Consider the following 23,101-nt stretch of genomic DNA (forward strand, 5'->3'; position numbering starts at 1 on the left):
TAACTTACATGTATTCTATGGACGCTCACATGTACACATCAACCTGAGACTGTCCTCTATTCAACAGGAGGTCAGGCTCTGAGGCCTGAGGACAGAGTTGATTGGCTAACAGCGGTGGAATGTTTTTATGGTGTGGGTTTAGCAGGCGGGCCAACACCGCTGTACCTTGTCCCGCTGATCAAAGGACGTGATATAGGAGGCACAGGAATGCACCCCTGCACATGTGTTTCAGTGGAAGCAGAAAATCTTGAGAAACATGTGAACCAGGTGAAGGTGCATGAAGTACATTTACACGTCACGACAGCTAAAAGCCTGTCAGTTAAACCTCTGTTCTGGCTCTGCTTGTTCATGTCTTTAAATGTGAAGTGACGGAAAAATCCTTTCAGAGGAGGTTACCTAATCGACTGGTGACATGCACCAATGGCTGCTGTACTTTGACCCTGATGGCAGTATTATTAAGGTGATAGTTTCCATGGCGATTAATAGCCCAGTGTGCAGTATGTGGTGGATGTTGGGGGGGACTTTACCCCCAATGTTCCACAAACTCAGTGGACTCGGTTATGTAACGTTGGAGAGTTTGAAATTTAACCAGATGAGGTGAAGCTGAATGTGGAATTCTATCTTCAATACAAACAACATAGGTTTGTCCCTCTGTATTTGTTTGACTATTTTCTCTCACCTTGCGATAATTCTTCCTCTTCACCACCTTCATCCCCTCCTCTTGCTCCCTCTTCATCCTCCTTTCCTCCTCTCCCTCCTCTTCTCTCCCCCTCTTCTTATCTCTGATCAGGACCTGGTCGTCGGCGTCCTCCCGGACTGGGAAGTGAACAAGTGTGGGCTCCTTCATTCGTCCTGCCTTCTCATTTTCTTCCTCCATCTTCAGTTTCTCCGTCTCCACCTCAATTATCACCCTGGTGCCCTCCAGGACGTGCACGTCAGCTGGACTCTCCGTGCCCAGGCTGGGCCTCTCACCTCGGGCTGCGTCCTCCTGGGCTCTCCCCTCCTTCTGCTTCCTCCTGGAGCTTCTCCTCCACCTGCTGCTGCGGCGGCTGGGCTTCCTCTGGAGTAGAGTCTCCCCGTCGTCCTCCATCATCCCTTCATTGAAGTCGAACACCTCGGCCTCTTCCCTCTCATCTGCCCCAGAAATGTGCGACATACTTTGGCTCTGGCTGCTCACGACACCTCCCTCTCTGTTGCTGTCTCCTGTCCCGTTCCCCCTCTCCTCCCCTTCTCCAGCAGCCTCAGGCTCATCAAGGCGCCCATAGAAGCCACTGGATTTGTCCAGAAACTTTGGGGCCCGGATGGAGCTCCGTACAGAGGTTCTCCTGAAGTCCTTGCCGATCGTCATCTTTTCACGTTCTCTCTTCTTTTTCCTTCACTTCTTGGATCCTTAGTAGCACTCTTCTTGTTTTTTGCTACTTGTAAAAGAGGACAAGAGAAATTAGAAATGAACGCTGTTACATAACCCTGCCCTCACCCCCATATTTAGATCTCCTTCTTTTTCACACACAGTTCTTATCATTTCACAGTAGCTCCCAGAGATTTTCACATGAACAAAAGTTCAGGAGAGGTAAGACAATAAGATAAAAAAAGGAAATAAAAGAGTAAATGCACCAGTAGTTCAGTGTTTGGCATGACTGGCTTGACTGTGTGTCAGGTCAAAGTCAGTGTTATCAGGGTTGTGATGACACATTGTGAAGACACAATGTTCTTACAACTGAAAACAAACACACACATGTACACACAGACTCAGACTTTTATACTGATGTAGCCAGTTGGACGCTGTACAGCAGCCAAAATCAATGACCTCATATTGATCACCTCTCAGTGCCAAAGTCAGCCCATCTGATGGCTCATTCTGAGTTACATGACAAGTTATATTAGATGAATGATGCCACAATGAAAGACAGCAGCACATCATCACAACATCTTAAATGTAATGACACAATGTTGAGAATGTAGACAAAGCAGACAAAATGATTAATAGAGCAGTAAGCAGGTGATCACAGAGAAAATGACACAAACAGGAGTGATAGAATGAGGAAAATTAATTTAAGATCCTGTCATTTATTGAAAGAAAAGCGTCTTTCCTTACATTAACTTAGACGTATGGTAATAGTGTATAAGAAAAATGCAGAAACTTTTAGAAAAAAAGAGTTGTAGGTCTTACCTGATCTCTTGCTGTTGTCTTTCCCTCTGTGTGTGTGTGTGTGAGCACCAATGAGCAGGGTCTCTTGTGTGACTGTGTGAGAGAGTGAATGACAGAGTTCAGAGCTAAGGATACTCCCCTAACACACAGCGTCACACACCCACCCTGCCCAGACCTGCAGTTCTGTCGTCACCGGAGCAAACACACACTTGCAAAAAGGGCACAAACACACGCAGCAAAGCACTCTCACTCTCACTCTCTCTCTCACTCTCACTCTCAAGGACTCTTTGTCTCTCTCTCTCCCTCTAAGTCTCTCTCCTTGCCCTCACACACGCAATGACTTGGAGATAAAGTTCTAAATTCAAATCTCTAACACAAACATACAGGGACAAATACATATTGTCAAACATCCTCTTCTGATATCACTGGCAGTGTCTGTCAGTCATTAACCATGAACGTCTTCAGCAGTCATAGATAAACCTGCAGTGCAGAGATGTGACTTTCGATTCAATTTTAACCCCAAAGGCTGAGCGCTCAACCACCTTCAACATGCAAATCCAACTCCTATGGTCCATAACACACAGAAATTATGAGAATTAATTACTTTGGCTCAAACAGAGCCACTAGCATAGCTGTAGATTCTTCTTTTTCAACTGTAAAATGTCAGCACATCCAAATCTTTAAAAAAAAAAAACAGATTGAATGGGTCCGTTTCTTATTATTTGTCTATATTAAAACTAATTAACTAATTAAAAACTAATATCAGCACATATGTTCTTTTTAACACTCCAATCTTGATATTAGCCATAAAAATCCAGTATGGACAGGTTGTATGTGCGATAACCCCATTGGCTGATAATATTAGCTTACTGACACTGATTCAAATTATCAAATGACCTCAAATCTCAACATTTCTTTTCTCATTTTCAATGCATATCAAAACTCCCATGAGATTTGAAAATGCACTAAATCTGATTTAGACAAAAAAGTACCTTCACCTTTACTTATTAGTGAGAGGTCATTTAATGGACTTTGGATTAGTTAAAATCTGTACTTTTTAATTAATGGCAAAACAACAAAATTAATAACATATGAGATTTAATTGTGTTTTGGTTTGAGGCTCAGCGTGACCCAAGTTCAAAATGGCTGCTTCTGAAAGAAGGTTACTTACCATTTCTTTATCACACTGGTGTGTCTTAATGGAAAGTATGCGTGTATGTGTCGATAAAATGAATGAGGCTGTTTACTGAACGTTCACTGAATGTTATCTTACTGTTTGGATGGTAAACACTATGTTTGGGTGGGACAGGGTGTGTGTGTACATTGGACAATTATCTACATGACTGTGTTTCTTCAGTCAACTTCAGGATGTACAGCACTCTTTTACACACACACCCGTTTGTACATGCACACACATGCTTACTGTGTGAGGACACAGCAACATAGTGAAACACACACAGGCCAACACAATGAATAAGATAAGATGTTATTTAAGGGTGAAAGCGTGACAGTGTAGCTGATGATAGTTTAAAGGTTACAGTAATGAAACTACTTCTTAGTGTCAGGAGTAGTCTGGTCTACAGGTGTGTGTGAATCATTGCGGGTCAAAAGATGGTGTGCGTGTCGCTCTATGACTTCAGCTCCTCTTACTCACCTCCCAGCTCACCTTCGTCTTACAAGCCCTGTGTGAGTGTGTGTTGGCTGGTGCAGACTCACTCCCTCACACTCCATATATGGCCACCAAGCGGGCAACTTCCCCGTGGAGAAGGTGTTACAGCTGTCAATCACACAGGCCAGTAAAAGCCTCAGCTGTGTCGAGCGTCCCCGCCCACATGGGTAATCATGGCGGTATGGGATGTGGGGAGCAGGGTGCCATGGTCACCGTCAAGCAGAGACAAGCTACGGTTCTTGGTGTTGTGGATCAGCATTGATTTTGACGCAGTGAAAACTGGAGAAGATCAGGAGAGAGAACCTATAGCACATTATTAGAGAGACGGGTGGGAAGATTGAAGAGAGACAAAAGTGAGAAAAGTCACAGACAAACTGTATGACAAGTCTCTGAAGGGTGACACCATCACGCATCCCCTGGCACACTAAGAGAACAGATGTGCTGTTGGCTGCGTTTCAAACAAAGCAGTTTAAGCAGACAGTCATTCAGCGTCTTTATTGAGTCAGCATTTCTTAAACTGGTCGGGGTCAGAAACTAAAATGTGTTGCAAGACAAAAGACCCTTAAAGATGGGGAAGACACAATGTGTAGCCAACTGTAGGCAGCAAAGGTTTGACATGGTCACAAACTGTAGAAACAGACAGAAATTTAACGTGTGTGCTTTATTTATTCCTAATTTTCGGATTTATTTTGGACCAATAGCGACCCTGGCCGCGCTCAGTAATAAAACCAGGATAAGTTAAATCAAAACATTCTGCATGGGTTCAAACCCCAAATTCCTCCCAAAGCCCGATGTAGAAAGTTAATATAAGTCTCATGATTGTGTCTTAATTGTGTCTTTTGCTTACAAAAAGGCAGAGCAAAGTTAAACACAACTAAGATTAAGAATGACTGAAGTTTAAAAGAAGACAACGACAAACATGTTTTACATTATCTATAGGTTTATTTTCAAGGCCAAGGACAAACATTATCACACTGTACAAGGTAAAGAACAATATAACAGTAATAAATACATTAGACACCAGTAGAGAGTTGACTTACAGGCACTAATTACACTTAAGCAGGCACTATCCTGTTTTTACAGTATCATACAACAGTAGCAGAGGAGCACTTTCTTGAGCTATGATGTTATTTTGCTCTGTATTCTTCCAACTTCTGGTGGTGTCACTGAAGATAACCAAGCAAAGCTCGAGTAGTTCACTTTATATTTGAAGCTATTTTTTCAAATATATTCTGGAAATACTGCTACTGTGAAGAACCAGGGATTTCCTGCCTACTGAAGGCAAATTCAAGTGTTTCTCTTGTCATCAGAGAGTGGAAATGCAACATGGACGGCGGGTTTTGTATTGTGTTTATTGCATAAGGAACATGTGTGAGCTTCAGTAGTGTTGTTCTAAATGGATTCCACAAGCCTAATGTTTTTTAAAAAGCAGCCCTAAAAATATACACATAAAACTGCTGGCTAGAACTACTTGCGCTTGCTATGATGCTACTGAGGACCAGTTTGCGCTTTAACACTAAAGGTATGCTGAGTGTGGAACCATTACATCTGTGCATTTTGTTATGACTGTACTGCAGCACAATGTGGCGAAGTTGCATCACCTGTGTGCTTAACGCAGGTGTACGAGAGAATAATAAATACAAGGCGACAACTATTTAGCATATTTTTATTTGTTAACTGGTGCGTTTTGAAGGTTTGTTTATGTTATGAGTATTGTTTAATGTCAAAAACTTACCTTTGCCTCACAATATTGTTACCTTGATAGCAAATGCTGACTTTGATAGACAGGGTGTATAAAGATTATTAACATGCTTATGATGATGTTGTAATCTGACAAAAAAAATGGTTCTGTATGGCTGAAAACAGACATACCAACACTATTTGCGCAAAATCAGAAGCCATGCATGAAGAAAAGTGCAAACAGAGACAGGAGGCATGAGTCAGACCTGGTATAGCTCAGCCATAAAAATATCTAACTGCTGTCAGGAATGAGTTGCACTGCAGAATTTCTATTGAGCACAAGTAAACATGTGAAACCCTACAAATGCTGCTAGTATGAACGTCTGGTGCATCGTTCTTCCAGCATGGCTTCGCTAGATTTAAAACTGGTGCCCCCATCAGGCAACTGTCTAAACTCCAGACTCGTCATCCACTGTACTGCTGGACAAAGACAACTAACACAAAACCCAAAGAAAACCCTGATATACACTACACACATACAGCCAGCACAGTTGTAACAACACACACACTCACTCAGTACACACGCACATTTACTACCCGACACAAAAAGAACAGACAGTCATAACCAGGTAAATTTTAAATTTTGCCTCCAACAGATATTTTTTTGTTTTACAGTATTTACAACGCTGAGTTACGTATGCAGCATTAAACAGCAGAGAACGCTTTACGTGTGTGTGAGTGTGTGTGATCCTCAGACCTCCACTGCAGGGTCTGAACCCAGTCCCTGAGCCTGCAGAGCCTCCTCTCTCTTCATCTTGGGCTTCTCTGTCCGTGTGTGCCACACCAGCACCTACAAAACACACACACACAAAGAATGGACATAGAAATACAACATTTTGATTAAAAATATACTGCAATAAGTAAGTCTATGAGAAATGTAGATAAAAATGCCATCCTTAAATGTCACTTTATTCTTAAAATCTCTTTTCTAAAAAGGTTCAGTAGCACATAAATGTAAAAAGTCTCCAAAGGCTCTTCTTTCCAACTAATACACACAGACACATCATAGACAGCGTTCATTCATGCCATCCCCCTCTCTCTAACACATACTCATACACTCGTACTTTAGAGCAGTTGTCTGCTTTGGGCTCCAGTTCATCCATAGTGACCAGTCCCTGGAGGAAGCTGCTTTCCAGGAAGCCCATTGGTGCATCTCCATCAAAACAGGCCTCTGGATTGGCCAGGACCAGTTTGAGGGACACGGCGAAGCCGGCCATGTCCATTGGGAAGGGGCGACTGGGACGCCAGCCAGTATGGAAGCGGACCACCTTGTAGGAATCATTAAAAACATCAATACAGTGACACACAAACAACTAGCAGCCATTAGGACTTCACGTTTAACAGAATTATTGACGCTATCAGATCCCACAGATGTCAGCTTTAAAATGCTGTACTGCAAAAAAAGTTAGTTTGCAGTCAGAGTTTATTGAATCCAATTTCATATGTGTTTGATGGTCAAGAAAATGTGTGTGTTGTAAACACACAATCCTACTTCAGGGTTTATTTGCTAGTTTTTTTGGGAAGCTTTCAACCAATTTCACAGTATTTCTCAGCAGATGAAGTTTGCTCAGCTGTCACATCTGACATTCCATCCATGACAAATAAGTTATCTCCGTGACAACAGAGAAAAAGTCACCTCTTGAAGAAGACTATGATAAACAGTTGAAAGCTCAGTAAAAGATAGTAAGTGGAGTTGAGTTACGTTTTGGTCATACATCACAATGCACTTATTTCAAGCATAATCTTTGCATTTCTTCTCTCATCGTGAACTCGTTCCTTCAGGTCCACAGTTGATAACCCGGAGCATTAAAAGCACAAACCTTTCCTCCTTCGACCACAGGCCTCTCATATTTCATCCCTCCAACCAGCCCCACCGGCCACACTGACACTCGCTGGGTACTCCTCATCTGAGATGAGACATCAGAAAGAAGATTTGTCTCTCGTGTTCAATCATGGCACATTTAAAACAGACATTTCCTCGAGCTGTAAGCTGTAAACTAAGTCAGTCCCTGTTGATGAGCTGCCCACTGATGAAGACCATAAAATACACATTCACAGCCCAACACCCACCTCTTCGAATAACTGCAGGCTGTATGTGTTATCGTCATCAGCGAAGTAGACCACTCCCTGCTGGTTGTCTCCTCCTGGCTGAGCCCTTCTGTCCTCTCTGAGCCACCGTAGACCCTCATTCCTCTGCTCGACTCCACGAGGCTTCAGCCAGCTGGGGTCTCCCTGAGGTGGAGAGTGAGCGTTCAGACTGATAGTTTGAAAAGACTCTTGTTTATACTTAAACTAGGTAAAATATTGAATACAAAACTGCAAAATTCTGCATTTTATTCAAATATCAGAAGGAAAGACTGATGCGATTTATGTTTTCACAAATCTCTGTCACCTCCTGCAGTTTGCGGTCCTTGGCGGTGGGCATGTGCAGGTGTGTGTAGGTGAGGCCACTCTTCACCAGGAGGTCAGTCACAAGGGGCGTCTTGTGTGGCGAGTCCTCCACCACGATCCAGTGGAGCTGAGGAACATGGAGGAAGGTCTGGGACATACGAGTCAGCTCGGCCTTCTGCACCAGCCTGGACAGGGACAGACAGAAACCAGAGGTGTTTGTGTGTGAAAGAGACATGGACGGTAACAGAGGAGGGTGGAGATGAAGAAGGCGAGGGAGCAGGCCTCCAGGGCTACCTTGCGTATGTTGGGGTGATGACAAAGATGGTGGGCAGGGAGGGCTTAACTGGCTGCTTCTGGGGTTGTTTGGTCGCTTCTGACTTCTTAATCTGCTCCCGAAGACGGTGCAGCTCCCCCCGCAGCCGAGATATGGTCCGGTCTTTAAGCACATCGTGCTCTGCGCAGTCGCAGCGCTGACCTGCAAAGTGTTACAGACACAACAGACCAGACCATTTAAAGAATTTCCCTGCTTGTACAACTTGGACAGATAATCATTGCTTTGTTTGGTTTTATTTGTGCCTCTTGTCCAATCTAACGATCAGCCATCTTAGTATTTACCCTCCCGAACAATCAACTGTGAATGAAGTTAAAAGTTCTACTCTTATTAAGCTAAGCTACAAACTTACCAAGCTGCATCAGGGCATAGACGAGGCCCAGGAGAGACACCATGAAGTAAAGCACAAACACAGTCTTCAGCTTCAGCTTCATCCTCGTTGCCATGGTGCCCTGACCAGCTGGATGGCAGAATGTGACAAAGAAAACATCATTAGGCACAAAAATTTACTTTCCAAGGATTTTTAAATACTTTTTTAAATTTCTTATCAGTTATTTTTTGTTTCAAGGCTATGGGGCCGCTCAGGTGCGTTGAAATTCTGTCTCTAACATGAATGCTAGCTAGAGAACTGAACTAGCTAAGAGGGTTAGCAGTCACATTCAGGCACATTAACCATAAATCTCATCAAGCTAACTGTAAAGCTCATGTCGGGTTTGTGCACGCTATTCCTGAGAAGGTCGGGTGGGTCGGCTACTGTGAATATGCATTTACCTTGAGGATGAACCTGTGTAAGCTAAGCTATGCTAGCCTGGCAGTTTGCTTTGCAGAAACTAGCTCGACTGTCGTTTTCATGCGCTCACCAGAGGCGGGAGGTGGAGGAGGCGTGGAGGAGCGGTAGAGTTCAGTTAGGAGCCTCAACAGTTCATGTCATCTTGGGAAGACGTGGGCAAAGGCACCTCAGTGCATCACAGCCATCACAACATCCATTCATCCAGCTTAGCTAGGACATTTTTTTGCAGCAATGTACCAACAACTTCCGGTCACGGTGCAACACAGTAAGAAGTCCCCTCAGAACAAACACAAACAGTTCCGTATGAATCCTACAAAATCTACAGCTTCTTAGAAACTGACAATAAAGGGCAAATAAAATAACATTTAATAGTTGCAATAATATAATAATGGAAGTCCATTTCCACTAAGAAGAAAACATTTTAAAAAAGATTAAACTTTGCATGATAAACTAAATTAAATTAAAAAATTATGCAACATTTTTGAGATACAAAGTAAAAAATTATAATTCACTATCCCACAATTTTAAACATTTGTAACTACATCACTTAGTGTCCCATCATTGACTGTAAAACAATTTTTTATATAAAAAGTGAAAACTGACACATTAGTTAACAAGCAGGTACTACATACAGTGTTTAAATCATACTTGCCCATTATGGCCTTTCCCATTCACAAATGGGCCTCTATCTATGCCTCTATTGAATCCCTAGGAAATAAAATTTGTCACGAATGATAAAAAACAAAAGTGCATCTCTTGAAAAGTCAAACAACTTTCCTTTATTTGTAACATACAAATAAAACACTGACAAGGCATAATGACTTAGTTTTCCCTTTCATTGTCATTAATGGACAGGACTGTAACACTCACCCTCAAACATGGAGTTTTTCTTTTAACATCATGTTTAAAAAAGTGTTTTACCTGTAAAAGGCGAAGAAATGGAAATGAAGATGGATCCACAACAGCTTATATATATTTATATATATACACATACAGAAAAGACTGAGAGAAGGATCTGTGATTTTTGTGAGGGTGCATAACCATTTTCTAAAATAAAAGTACTCATTGACTTAAAATGAACTGATTAAGTTTAGGCTCATTTTTGAACTTAATATTTTCACAAAAGCATTTTTTGCTCCAGCGAGCCTTTTTTTCAAGACAGCCCACCTTTCTGGATTGAATGTTACAACTAAGCACTGATCTAGGGTCAGCTTAAAATTTGTGTCATGTTCATTTTCATGCAATTTAATAGGAGGATATGAAAAACAAATATCACCTCCTGAAAAATCAGTGTTGTCACTTTCCAGGGTATTGAAGCAGAATTAGACTTGTTCACTGCTATGACATGACACACCAATAAAAACTGACTCTAGGTCAGAGCTGCAAACAATCCACTCTGGCGAACAGCTAACAGACAACATGGCTGTTAAGTAAAACAGATGAGGTTTGATTACGTTTGATTAACCTGAGAGAGAGAGAGAGAGAGACTGTAAGTCGGTTGATATACTACCACGATGTACAACATCCTTTTTTTTTTTTATTGTAACCTATGCAGTACAAAAAATGATTTACTGTACGTATCAGAAGTTCGTTTAGCACTAAAACAAGCAATATGTTGTTTAATTGTTTTGCTGTTCATGATCAAACAAGCATGAGTCACCAATATGTCGTCTCTGGGTGCTGATTTTTTTTTTTTTTTTACCCAGTCTGGAAACGACCAGAAACTTTCACCCCAGGATAAATAACATGTCGTCCTTGTCAAACAGATTATTTCAGTACGTAGTATGCATGTTTGTTTGTTTTTTTTTTAAAAGAAAAAAAAAAAAAAATCAGTCTTCACATTTCATTCTCCCCTGTTTCACCACTGTACTCTGATCAGGCATTTATCTTTATGAAATCTCAAGTTGAGCCTTGACCGGTTTTAAAAACACAGCAAAATGTACCAATTGAAGCTCCTCACAGCCACACTAGATCGAGGAATTTTTACATCCACAGTATTGTAAAGTAATGTTTTTCTGCTCCTCCAGCCCACAAGTAAAGTCTGTACAAACTGACTACAGTCCTGGAATTAAAGGGTTTACGGTGGTTTCTAGATGGGGCTTCTGACCCAGCCGGCTAGCACTCAAAACTGTCCAAAAATCCCCTGAAGGTTTTGTAAACAGATATGGAATCAACAACATCGAAGAGGTTACAGCAGCCTTTCTAGGTTGACTAGCAATGTGGTATGTAAAGTCCTCCGTTGCATCTTGGCAACAGATGGTCAGCAAGACTTTACCCAAATCTTACTGAACTTTGTGCCAAGGTGCTTTAAAAGGAGCACCAAACCTCAGCATTAGCTTTAAATTTCACACAATGCCGCCTGTCACGCACCTCCAACATGCACTGATGGAACTGTATGAAATGTTTTAGTAATGCTATCAGACCCACAGTCAGATACGTGTTCAAACAGTGACCGCTGTTGTGTAATCCTGATTTAGACTATTTAAATTTTATCATGCAAACTACCGACGATGGGCTGGGAAAACAGTGGACGACTGAGAGGAAGAGGAGGAATAACAACTATATAAAAAACATCCCCAGCGCTCTGCAGTTACTTCTGTCATCCATCCAATCTATGACCCTTCCTACAGGTTAAGAGCATTCAGTTTCAAACGGCCACATAATGACATGGCAACTTCTACCAGTCCTCATCCATGTTAAATCAAATCAATATGATTTGCTCATGCTAACAGAATATGGAAGAGAAAGGATGGAGGATGATTCTAGTATTTTATAAATACAGCTAAAGGTAGCGTCAACATCAACTTGTTTCTCATTAGTACCTCTTGCAAACGAAGTTAACGAAGAGGCAAGCGTGAGCAATGCAATTGTACACAGGTGAGTCAGGATGTGAGCAACTTAAACGGGTCTGCAGTCGTTGTTCAGCGCCTTTAGGACACGGAGGGAGAACGGAGGCACGAAGAGCAGGGCAAAGGAAAGGTGTTCTTGTAAGCATGTAAACAAGAAAAACATGGCGAGAGGGGTGAAAATGAGAGTCAATGATTTAACTAATTGTAGACCCCTCGTCTTCAGTGAAGCAGGAAACAGAGTGCGTGGTCATGACGAGGAAATATGGCTGACGGTTAAAGCCAAACATCTGAAAGAATAAGAGGGTCAAACTGGGAATATTTTCTAGGTTGGATGCAGATTTACAGCAAGAGATGTTGATTAAAAGATGCTTTACTAATTTCATTGAGAGAAAATAGAGGGCATAAAAATTAAAAGCAGAGGAGACGTCTGTGTATTAAAGTATCACCTGAATAGAAAAGATGGGTAGTGATAATAGTGGACTGTAATACTGTAATGGTTGTATGATGGGGGTGAAAACAATGCAGTTGCTGCTCGCTGCAGTCCTTCTGTCGCAAAAATAACTTACAGGCCATATGTGCATGTAACAGGTGATATTACAGTCAGACTGGTTTTCTGGGACCAATGTGGGAGACCCCGGATCAGTGAAACAAGCAGGAGGTCCCAAAGAAATCAGAAGCTGTACAATAGAACCTGACTGACTCCATCTGCTTAGTATATGTGAGTTTGAGTGAGGGCATGATTTACCTATATCTACTGCGAAATCCTGTCTTAGAATTCAGATAGTCCGTTTCTAGTCAGTACAGCCTCAGGCCAGCAACCAATTTTAGATCCTGATCCGCAGATTAAGAAGCGCTGCAGAATGATTCAATACAGTGTAGCCCGTTAGGAGATGAAAGCAGGATAGAATGAGGTTCACTGCAGTGGTAGAGAATGTCATAGCTTGTTCTTGACTGGGAACTACTAATCATCATCATCATCATTATTGGAATAAGAGAATGAGAAAAGATGGCCTGGAAATTCAACGAAGAAGTAGGGGGGGGGGGCTATGTGTGAAAGCTAACACTGCATACTGCTTTTGTAGCAGGAATACACAAAAAAAATAAAAAATACACATAAATCTCAATCCATAATGCAACATCAATACCTGTAGCCAGGTGTTCCACCATCGGTTCATTTTTAACTGTACTCTACAGCCGGTCAAACTCAAAACGCTTGCAGAGTAGCAGGCAGCTCAAAGCTTTCACACACAGCCATGAAAGTTGCTGGCTTTTAACCAATCATAAAAGGTGTAGCTGAAGCGGATCAGTGGCAGCAGCCGCCGCAGTGCCCACCCCCGTGGGTGTGTCCCGCCGAGGCCTCGCCGTGTTTGGTCCGCCGGCTGAGGATCTCGTAAGAGCAGTCGTCGCCGCAGCAACCGGACATGCTTGGCGAAGTCTCGTCGATCTCAAATCTGAATGTGGGGAAAGAGAGGGAGGGGTTAGTTAACCGGTCAGTCAGAGGAGTAGTGTGAAATGGGAAGATGGACGTGTACTTGTGAAGCCGATCATCAACACTGAAAATTCTTCTGCGGTTATTATTTTTTAACTGGATTTTAACTGGAGAGCTCACAACATGTTACTGACATAATGACCTCAGTCGATGTCCCACCAACGGGATTAAAGAAGCCATTCTACAGAAACCATGTGTATTTATACTGAGTGGGTATATGGCATTTTTAAACCTGGGCCCTATTTCTACCAATTAATTATGTTAATTATTTACTCCAGAGTCCCTACAGTGATATACCTGTAAGATCCTTTTTGTTTAACCAGAAACAATAGTTATCATTGTCAGTTCAAAGCCACCAGACTCCACTGACAAAATCACTACTTTTACCTCGCAGAGCACAGGAGTTACTTGTCTGCCGTGGCCTTGATTAGTTAGTTTGTTCAAAACACCACAGTAGATATAGTCACACTATATCACAAACACATTAGTTCGGATCCAAACTGAAGCTTTAAAAGACCAAAATCACAGCAACTAGATGAGCAAGTCCAATGTTTGGAAGGTAAAATTACTCTTTTTGTCTATGAAGTCTGGTGGCTTTGAACCGAGAAATATAATAATATAATGACTGTGTCTGATTAAACAAAATGGATCTTACAGGTCTACCTCTGTAGGGTTCCTTTTTGTAATGTTGTTAGACTCTGAATGACAAGTTGAGTCAGTCTGTGGCAAATATGAGCACTTTTAGTGGATGCGCTCTGACGGGGGAGATTTCCCCAAAAGACTACAGCAGCTATTGTTGCCAGATCGCAACTGGTGGCTGAGGCGATAGGCTTGACCAGTTCCAACACTTTTTGTACCTACCAATCATTTTGTGTTTTCCTTGAAGTGTTCAAGTCTTTCCTGCAATGTTAAACTCTCCATTTCTCCATAATTTAAAAGGACGCCCATGTAGAGCCAGTATACTCACTGTAAAGCTTCTCTGAAGAACTGGTAAGCCCCGTGATTGTGTTTGAAAACTGTCAACATCACTTTCTTCATCTGCGTACTGGACAGGAAGAAAGCAGAGAAGAAACACATTAATTTAGCCTCACACGATTGAAAGATGTGACATTCAAAAGCCCTGCTCTGTGGAGTTTTCTTCTTAACAAACTTGAGTTGTTTTTACGTTCAGTGTCACTAAAACACACTGTGTGCATCCAGCTGATTCTACCTGTTAGCGATGAGCTGTAGTATCTGGATGAGGAACTTGCCGAGTCCTTTCCTCCGCACTCTACTCTCTAACTGCACCTCATAGCTGCAGAATCGAGACAACAAGTTGGACCAGAGTGTTAAAAAAAGTTTAGAAAAAAGTGATCTTTTCGCCAGCTGTTGTTAAAATCCGCAAGCTTATTGAATGATGCCTCACCAATATAAAACCTCCTCCCCACACTCCACGTCGAATCGGAAGTGAGAGAAGGCCACCGGGGCAGAGTCGCTGTCCCGGGCCAGCAGGTACCACGCCCTCTCGTCGTTCATCTCCTCCCTCTTTTCCCTCTCCTTCCACCCCCACTCGCTCTGCTCATACCTGCACGTCAAAAGAAAGTGGGTCAACACACGTGCTAATCTTAACCCTCAGATTTCTCCCCATCATCAGGCTGCTTTGGCGGTGCCACTCACAGAGGGCGCGTTTCTAAATGGAACAGATTTAGCTTCGACTGACTGGCAGCCATTTGCTAAATTGAACACTACTCCAATTCTGGCAAAGCGAGGGGAAGATAAATTGAAGTCATTTCTCTGCCTCTGTCTCAAATCTGTCTGCATTACCTCTCCTCTCCACAGGCCCTCCAGGGTCTAATTCATACTCATGAAAAACACTCATCTTATAACACATGCGCCTCTGGAGCTGTTTGAGGTCACTCTTCATCACTCTGTTCTTGAACTACACACAAGAACTTCTTACAGTGTCTGCATGTTGGCTCTGGTGAGTTCGAAGGCCCACTCCACAGACAGCGGGTTGAGGGAGGTCACTCTCTTACACTCTATCTGCAGGTTCAGCCTGGACGGGAGGACAAGACCGCAGGGTCAGTAACAGTGAAAGAAAGACAAAAATAAAAACAGATATAAATGCCACCAGCAGGCCATCTCCCTCCTCCATGCAGAAAATTAAACAAGTATGTGTTTTATGAAAGAGTGAATAAGTCCTTTGTAGCTGTACAAAGCAACGCTTACCCATTTCTGTCGTATTTTTTGAAGGCCGGGAATGCAGCCAGCGGGTCATCAAGCTGTGAGGAGAAGGGCAAAATTAACTTTAGAGACTTTCAAAAATGAAAAATGTTAAGTCTTATCCCTTCTGTGCATCATCCAGATTTATTTACTGTACACGCATTCCAAAGGATACTAAGACCGTGGTTTCAAATGATAATTTTTCTAGCAAAAATGCCACATATTTGCTGGTTCTAGCATTTCGAATGCAAGGACAAGCTGTTTTTCTTTGTCTTGAATGACAGTCCACGAAATATCTTTGTGTTTTGAACTGTTGGTTGGACAAAACAAGATGTGTGAAGTCATCACCATGTGCTCTGGGAAACTTCAGTGAGCATTTTTGACTGTGCATTTCATCAATAAAGTTGGGCTCTAGAGCCTAAATAGACCTAACGGGGCCCGAACAGGCAGGAAAATTACAGGGCTATTAGTGTTATTGCCCCATTAGTTACTCCTAAACTGCCACAAAGTCTTATTCCTTATTTTCCATGATGCTGGGAGTACATACATAATCTCAAATTAAGAATACACCCCTTTCTGCACAGAGAAGGAGACACTGGGTCCCTAGAAACAGACATGAGAACTACACAGCTGTATTTGAGGAAATATAATTCAGATGAGTGTCAGTTTAGACTTGGTGTTAGCTAATACTCTATATTTGAGGATCAGAGTTTAAAAAAAAAAATACATTTTGAATAAGCCTTTTGACTTCTCAGATCACAAATGGGGCTCTTGTTTAGTGGCCCTCTGACCCGTGGGGCCCGTGGGTCTGAGCCCAGTAGGCCTGTTCAGTAATCCAACCACACCTCTCCTCCATTTCAAGGCCAAGGAGAACCTACCAGATCAGGTTAAAATGTTTTTTTTTTAAAGTAGTGAATACAATATTTGTTCATTTGAAACAACAGCCAAAGTCAGGATTCATTACTGTTGGCAAGCGCATAAACAAAAATAAATGTTACTTTGGGAGAATTTCTTGCATTCCTTCTCTGTTGGCACATCAACAGTAGAAGGGGGCGGGAGAGAGAACAGCAGGCAACAGAGTGCCCCATTTTGGGACAAAGTGACACAGATAAGTAATAGGAGCAGGCAGGCCTCTTTAGAGCCTGTTGAGGAAGCAGCTCAGCTCGGGGCGAGTGTGGGAGCTTTGTTCTCCTCCAGGCTTCAGTAGGGTTTACTAATGCTGCAGCCCACCTCCGAGCTACAGGAGCTGTCTGCTGTGTGTTCCACTAGATGGGGAGGGTTTAATAATGCTGATTAATTATGCATTATCAAACATATGGCACTGTAGTTAGCTTTTCCTGTCATGTGAATATCAATTATGGGTGTATTTAGGGCAAGGAAGGATCCCCAGCTTTTGTTGTCAATTTGTGGAAATGTGTCCATCACTTTAACTTAATAAATGCTCAGCTCATAATGGAGGTTTTAAGTGTCCTGCACAATGCAATCTGAATTCACTACAAAAAGACTGAAGCGTCTCGTAAAAGGGGTAGTGTGGTGGATGCTTTTATGTGCACCACTTAGTCACAGAGGAGCATTTATTTTTAAAATGTCATGCCTTTATCAAATGTCAGACCTGTGCAACTGCAAATTTTGCACTTGTTTCGCTGTCAGCAAGAAGCGGACACCTCAACCTCTGTTTCTTGAGCAAAGGGATTCCAATTTCTTAAACAATTTCAACTCCAATCCCCACAAACTTTCCCTCAAATGCCCTCCACGTGGCCCATTCCCAGGGCTGACGACAACAGCTACCACGCTGTTTAATCTGCAGCCAAAATTACCTTATTGGCTGCGTCCACTTTGGCACAGACGGCATCCATAGCTGCCCTCTCCTCCAGGCGCCGGGCTTTCTTCTCCTTTGCTCTGTTGGACTTCCTCTGGACACCGGAAATAAGGGTGGGATGATTGCAGACGAGACGGTACCAGATATGCAGGAGAGGAAAGTGGAGACGGAGGACAATGTGGCAGAAAGTAGAGACGCCACATGGTAATGAGGAGTAAAAAGAAAGGAAAGGGGGGGAAAAATATCAGACATGTTATTTCACTGCATTTGTGTCTGACTAAATGAAACCAAGACCATTGTTTTCTCTTGCTGCAACATGAAAAGGATTTGCAGCATTTGGTACAAAAGCATACATAGAGCTAGCCTGTCAGATAACAAGACATCATCCTGAGGCCTGGTGGCAGATATCAAACAGACCAGCCCAGGCAGGGTCCACACTGTGCTTTTGGCCAACACACCAAAATGTCAAAAGCTTTTATTAGCTATTCAGCTTCTGATATTCAGTTCGCTCAGTGAGTGGGAATGTTGCTCATATGTTAATACAATCTAAGTACTCTATAGTCTTTGTTAGGAGCATTTTTTTCTCATTTCAAGCTTAATTTCATTACCATTAATATTCTACGTTTGTGCAGACCTCATTTGCTCACATAAATATTAAAACAGACTTTAAGACAAAGACGAACCTCAATTTTAACACAACTAAACACATCAAAGCAAGACAAACAAATGAAGGTCCGTCATGCAGAACAGTAGTAGTTATGCTTATGTAAAAAAGGTGCATTTTTAAGTCATATTACTATACTATGACCCTGTCTATAAAAACAGCAATATCATGATAACAACAGTATGTTAAACAGCAGCATTTATATTCGTATCAGCAGCTACTATGACCACCATTTGTCAGCGCTGTGTAAAACAGTGGAGTGTTTATATTGCTGATGTTGCATATTACTCTCACTGTGGGACTAAAGCATTGGAAAAATTCTGATAGTGATACTCTAATTTAGCCTGCTTTTGCCTTCATGCCCAATGCTAGTATCAGCAACGGTGAGAGCCATAATTCACACAAATGACTGCATCCATGCCTTGCTACACAGACTGTGTGTTCACACTTCAATTTATGTCTATAGAGGAGTTTCACACACACTACTATAAATAATGATTATTAGCTGTCTTTAATTGTCGACACCTGTAATTTATGGAGAAAATTATCAGTCTCACTGCAGACGCGGGCGACACTTGTGTTTAATTTCAGGGTTTCTAGCCGCACTTCTTCCTGGGGTAACTCTTGCACAGTGGTACTGAAAGGATTAGTCATATTAGGCCTTGAACATAACCCGCCACCAGTTTTATAACCACCTCTCAAATGTGAGGATTTGCTGCTTATCTCTGATTCATGTCATTCTAAATCAGACAGATCTGGGTTTTAAACTGTCGGCTGTCGTACAAAACCCTATCTGAAGACATTACCTGGGGCTGTGGACTTCATTATTCTCTGACAAGTCTCAGATTAACCAAGAATGGAAAATAATCATCAGTTCTAGCCAGCAAAAATGCAATACCCATCTCGGGAGTGTATTAAGTTTCTAGCATGTGAATCAAGCTTTCAGTGACATGTATGCAGTGCAGAGATGGTGCACCGGTGCCTCATGGACAAACAAGTTGGATAAATTCCTTCATTCCATCCACATCTTAACAGAAGAGGTGACAATTATGGGGAGGAATGCAGTGAATTGCCAACTTTAGCTCAGAGCATTAAGTCTGTACCAAGCACAGAGAGGCTGCACACTGAGGCAGTGGAAACACGTGGATTGGTTTATCTGGAGTGAAAGTGGAGGATAAACTCAAGTCTAGCTAAAGTTATGGAAACTCAGCTTTACAGCACGAGTGCAGGCCTGGCTGGTGCTCACATGTACATTAGCCACATCCAACAGTCCTGGAGTTATTATAACCAGGTGGGCAAAGACAGCACAACTCTGGCTTGTTGCTAAAATGCACACACACACAAACACACCCAAGTGATTAGCAGCGATAACTAGCATAGCATTCGTCATTAATATGGCATTCCTAAGTGGCTAACGCAGCTAGCAGGCTAACAATGGCACAACACACATAAGGAGAAGTTAACAGAGCACAGCGGCGAGGACAAAGCAGTAATAAAGCTGAAAACAGCACACACAGCTACGTGGAAGCGTGGGCTAATGTTTCAAAGCTAAACGGGCTGAGTGGAGGTAGCTAGCAGCCGAATTAGCCTCGCTGCCGACCGACACCTCCAACTACATCCATCCACCATGGTCTCTCTTCCTCTGCCTTCCTCCCTCCTTTCTCTCTCTCTCTCCTCTCACCATCACGCATTTACAAGCCCCAAACATCCACCTTTCACTGTTATCACCTCGCACCGACACGTTTAACGCAAAACACGCACAAACTCACCCCCATTTTCGCAGCCGTGCCTTATCGATCCCCCTGGAGAAACACACCTCTATTGTCCCCGTGCTTTGCTGTTGCTGAGTTATTAGTATCGTGACTACAGACAGAGAGAAGGGGGCCAGATTAATATGACAATGATAGACAGTGTGCTAACGAGGCTAGCTGGCTTTAGCCGACCGATGGCTGGGACAGAAGCAGCGGTGAGGCGACAATTTGATTAAGACGTCAATGAAAAATTAGCTCGTTTTTTCTCTCTCTTTAAGTCGGATTGGCGCCAAGAGTGCGAGGCTGAATTTATCACAGGTCCCTTCCTCTGCCCTTTTCTCTCCGCTCCGCTCCGTCGTCCAACTGCGCTGCGTTCACGTGCTCTTCACCAGCTCCGACTTCTGAGGCCTCAGTGAGTCTCAACAATTCAACTTAACCTGCTCCAAAGGGTGACATGAACACAGTAAAACCTGCCTGTGAACCTCCTGTTAATGTGTTAAAAAAAGAAAAGCAAGCTGGCTTTCCCACATGTTGCTCAGATTCTTTTCTTAAAGTAGAATTAGCAAAACCACATTATGTAAAAACTTCATTACAATCCTCCATTTAAAATGTCATGGAGTACACGTTTATCGAGTGTAAAGAATTGAGCGTCTCCTTATACATATTATACATACATGGTATGATATTTCCCCATTTATGCTTTCATAACATATTTATGAGATTGTGTTCAATCATGTCTGAGTATATTATGTGCTATTCACATCATCAAAGTCAGATGTTTAGTTCTTGTGGCCCCTGTGGGTTGTTGGATTTGTCTAAAAACATAATCTAAAATATTGTTTTAAAAAAAAGAATGAAAGGATTATCAGTAAAATGCATTTAAAGTAGCCATTATGCAGCAGAGTGACCCCCGTTATATAGTTGGATTATTGCTGTATTGTTGTGTGTGAGGAATTGTAGTGTTGAGCTGGAGGTTTATCTGTGTTACACTGCTAAGATATGATGCATTGTTACAGCACAACCGTATCCTATAACAATGCATCATATTTCATAAAGTCATGATAGGTTTTGTGTATAAAACCTTAATCTGCAAAGTAAAGTGAAAATTCAAGGAATAAGAAAATAGATATTGTCTATACCGCTTGTTCATAAGGGTCGCTGGAGGGGGCTGGAGCCAGTCCCATCAAGAAAATAGATATACTCAAGCAGAGGTACCTCAAAATTGTGGTAAAGAAAGGTGTCATCATGTAATTAGATTCTTTTGTAAACCAAGTGGCACATTTCTAAGGTTGGACAGTTCTGAAAACAGAAAAACTATATTTTCGAGTAAATAAATGCCAAATCATAAAATGTACCACTTCACCATGCTCGTCATTGTCGACATATGTTTAAGTTGAGAAGACTTTCCTCAGTCTGCATGATTGTCCAAACATCTTACAGTGTCACAAGAAATGACAAGTACCAGGACAGTCATGCCAACCGGTGCTGCTCACTCAAAGCATCTACTATAAATCCGGCTGTGCAGGCTACTAACACCAAACATCTATTTAAGTCTTCAGAGAAAAGCTTCCTGGCAGCGGTGGGATTCGAACCCACGCCCCCGAAGAGACTGGAGCCTTAATCCAGCGCCTTAGACCGCTCGGCCACGCTACCCTGCTTCAACTATAGCATGTGGAGATATCTGTGTGTCAATTATTCCGACAGCATTTGAAAGCAGCACTCCTTTAGCGCGAACACGGTTTCCTTGTTGGGAAAGTGACGGCAGCCCTGAGAGGACTGGACAGGCTCAAGAAGGAGGAGGAGGAAGATAACCATTGACCTTAAGAGTATTCCCATGTTGTGTATAGTGGCAAAATATTCTATATAACACAACTGCAATAAGTTTATCACAGAACAATCAGTGAGCAGCTCATCACACCTGCAAGCAGCATTATGATCTCTATAATCTTATGTCTCTTACAAGTTCTGCTCTTTGTAAATCTCATGAAATCACCTACTAATGAAATGTGTTAAAACTGTAGGACACATGTAATGTACAGTTTTATTACATTGTTTTAATTTGTGTATTTATATCTGTTGGTTTTGCAGTTAAAGTACAAGTTAAAGTTCTCTGAATAGATCAAGGCATCTTGTTTTAAATGTGTCTCTTAATAGATCTGCTGATATCTAATCTGTTGGAGCAGATACACCCAACTAAAGTTTGTTTGAATTCAGCACTTCAACCTGAAATATCAACAAAAAAAGTATCAGCAGAATGACTGTGGGTGCAGTCACAGACTCACTGTTATTATTATATATTACATATATATAGGCTAAAGGCTAAAAGGAACAGATTGTCTCACAAGGTTTGAGTCATGGAGTTTGGAAATGAAGTAAATGAGTAAAGCTTAGTAGAGTACTTAGTTGTTTGTATAGAGTGTTTAATCAGGGCTGCAGACTCAGAGAATATTTATGGGATTCTAATTTACGGTATATTTTTACAAGGGGGTGCCAAGGTCTTATATATGGGATATACAACTGTTTTAAATGAATAAAGAATTTCACAAAAAACTCACAAACTAATTAATTAAATGAAAATTAAATAAAAATATTCAAAGTATTACAGAATTATCAGTTCCATTCACAGTGATCTGAGGGAGGGGTCTGAGGGAGTTGCTTGGACTTCTGCCCGCAGTCTTTCAAAAGTCCTACAGCTGTGATTAGATTTAAACTAGGTTAGGTTTAGGGATTTCCAGTAACAGCTATATAAAAAGTTTCCAGGGATCCACTACAGAAGATTTCAGTCTCCTTTCTGTATTCATGCCAAGACCTTAGAGTGAAGCAAAACCATATCTGAGCTGAGAAGCAGTTTATCTCAGTGACCACTGGGTGGAGATGTGGAGTGTGAAATCACTCATCTCTCATCGCAGCCCTTTATGTCCTCCAAACCCAGAATTAAGCCCCAGACAGGATAAAAGGGGCACAGCAACAGAGGATATGAGCTTTTTATTCCAGCTTTTAGAAAACGGTGAAAAATATCCAACACAGTTCTTCTGAGCACAAGATGACATCTTCACATGTCTTCCAGTCATGCTTCATTTATTATCTTATGCAACAAATAAAAGCAGCAAATTCTCAAATTTTGAGAAACCAGAAGCAGCAAATGTTATTCAAACCATTAATTAATTATCAAAATAGTTGCTGATCGATTTTTAATGATCAAATGATCAATTATCAGTTTCAGATATTTGTTAAGTCTTAAGGCCCTCTTTAACAGT

General features: G+C 41.9%; 3 protein-coding genes and 1 non-coding gene across 5 annotated transcripts in view; all 4 read right to left on the reverse strand.

Annotated features, from left to right (window-relative positions):
• LOC139222726 (DNA ligase 1) overlaps nt 1–2,253 on the reverse strand; it is a 94,002-nt gene extending 91,749 nt beyond the window's left edge. For both annotated transcript variants that reach the window (XR_011585938.1, XM_070854569.1), the window contains exons 1-2: nt 2,171–2,253; nt 680–1,415 (exon numbers count right to left, since the gene is read on the reverse strand). Coding sequence is in view for 1 of the 2 variants with exons in the window: in XM_070854569.1 (XP_070710670.1) it covers nt 680–1,348 (669 nt within the window). In the remaining variant the exon portion in view is untranslated. The remainder of the gene's footprint in view (nt 1–679; nt 1,416–2,170) is intronic.
• Nucleotides 2,254–4,763: 2,510 nt separating this feature from the next.
• On the reverse strand, nt 4,764–8,727 carry b3gat3 (beta-1,3-glucuronyltransferase 3 (glucuronosyltransferase I)). The gene is made up of 7 exons (XM_070854554.1): nt 8,633–8,727; nt 8,244–8,424; nt 7,951–8,134; nt 7,629–7,790; nt 7,379–7,465; nt 6,623–6,826; nt 4,764–6,348 (listed from the first exon to the last, which is right to left on the reverse strand). The coding sequence occupies exons 1-7, from the start codon at nt 8,724–8,726 to the stop codon at nt 6,250–6,252; spliced, it is 1,011 nt and encodes a 336-aa protein (XP_070710655.1). The 5' UTR covers nt 8,727; the 3' UTR covers nt 4,764–6,249.
• A 1,099-nt stretch (nt 8,728–9,826) lies between these two features.
• naa40 (N-alpha-acetyltransferase 40, NatD catalytic subunit) lies at nt 9,827–20,194 on the reverse strand. The gene is made up of 8 exons (XM_070854975.1): nt 19,863–20,194; nt 17,428–17,523; nt 15,617–15,669; nt 15,348–15,443; nt 14,814–14,972; nt 14,619–14,702; nt 14,376–14,453; nt 9,827–13,370 (listed from the first exon to the last, which is right to left on the reverse strand). Exons 1-8 carry the CDS (start codon nt 19,866–19,868, stop codon nt 13,223–13,225), a joined length of 720 nt encoding a protein of 239 aa, XP_070711076.1. The 5' UTR covers nt 19,869–20,194; the 3' UTR covers nt 9,827–13,222.
• Nucleotides 20,195–21,415: 1,221 nt separating this feature from the next.
• On the reverse strand, nt 21,416–21,497 carry trnal-aag (transfer RNA leucine (anticodon AAG)). The gene has a single exon. It is a non-coding gene; the product is annotated as a tRNA-Leu (tRNA).
• Between the last annotated feature and the right edge of the window lie 1,604 nt (nt 21,498–23,101).

The sequence above is a fragment of the Pempheris klunzingeri genome, chromosome 23 (genome assembly GCF_042242105.1).
Source record: "Pempheris klunzingeri isolate RE-2024b chromosome 23, fPemKlu1.hap1, whole genome shotgun sequence".
Lineage (NCBI taxonomy): Eukaryota > Metazoa > Chordata > Actinopteri > Acropomatiformes > Pempheridae > Pempheris > Pempheris klunzingeri.

Excerpts from the sequence above, each read along its gene's own strand:
- b3gat3 (XM_070854554.1), bottom strand. The coding sequence starts at position 8,726 with ATGGCAACGAGGATGAAGCTGAAGCTGAAGACTGTGTTTGTGCTTTAC. Across the intron at positions 7,791-7,950 it reads AGGACCGCAAACTGCAGGAG|GGAGACCCCAGCTGGCTGAA; the intron begins GTGACAGAGATT and ends TCTCCACCTCAG. Across the intron at positions 6,827-7,378 it reads CTGTGGTCGAAGGAGGAAAG|GTGGTCCGCTTCCATACTGG; the intron begins GTTTGTGCTTTT and ends GATTCCTACAAG.
- naa40 (XM_070854975.1), bottom strand. Across the intron at positions 15,444-15,616 it reads AAAAAATACGACAGAAATGG|GCTGAACCTGCAGATAGAGT; the intron begins GTAAGCGTTGCT and ends CCTCCCGTCCAG. Across the intron at positions 14,973-15,347 it reads AGAGCCAACATGCAGACACT|GTATGAGCAGAGCGAGTGGG; the intron begins GTAAGAAGTTCT and ends TTTGACGTGCAG.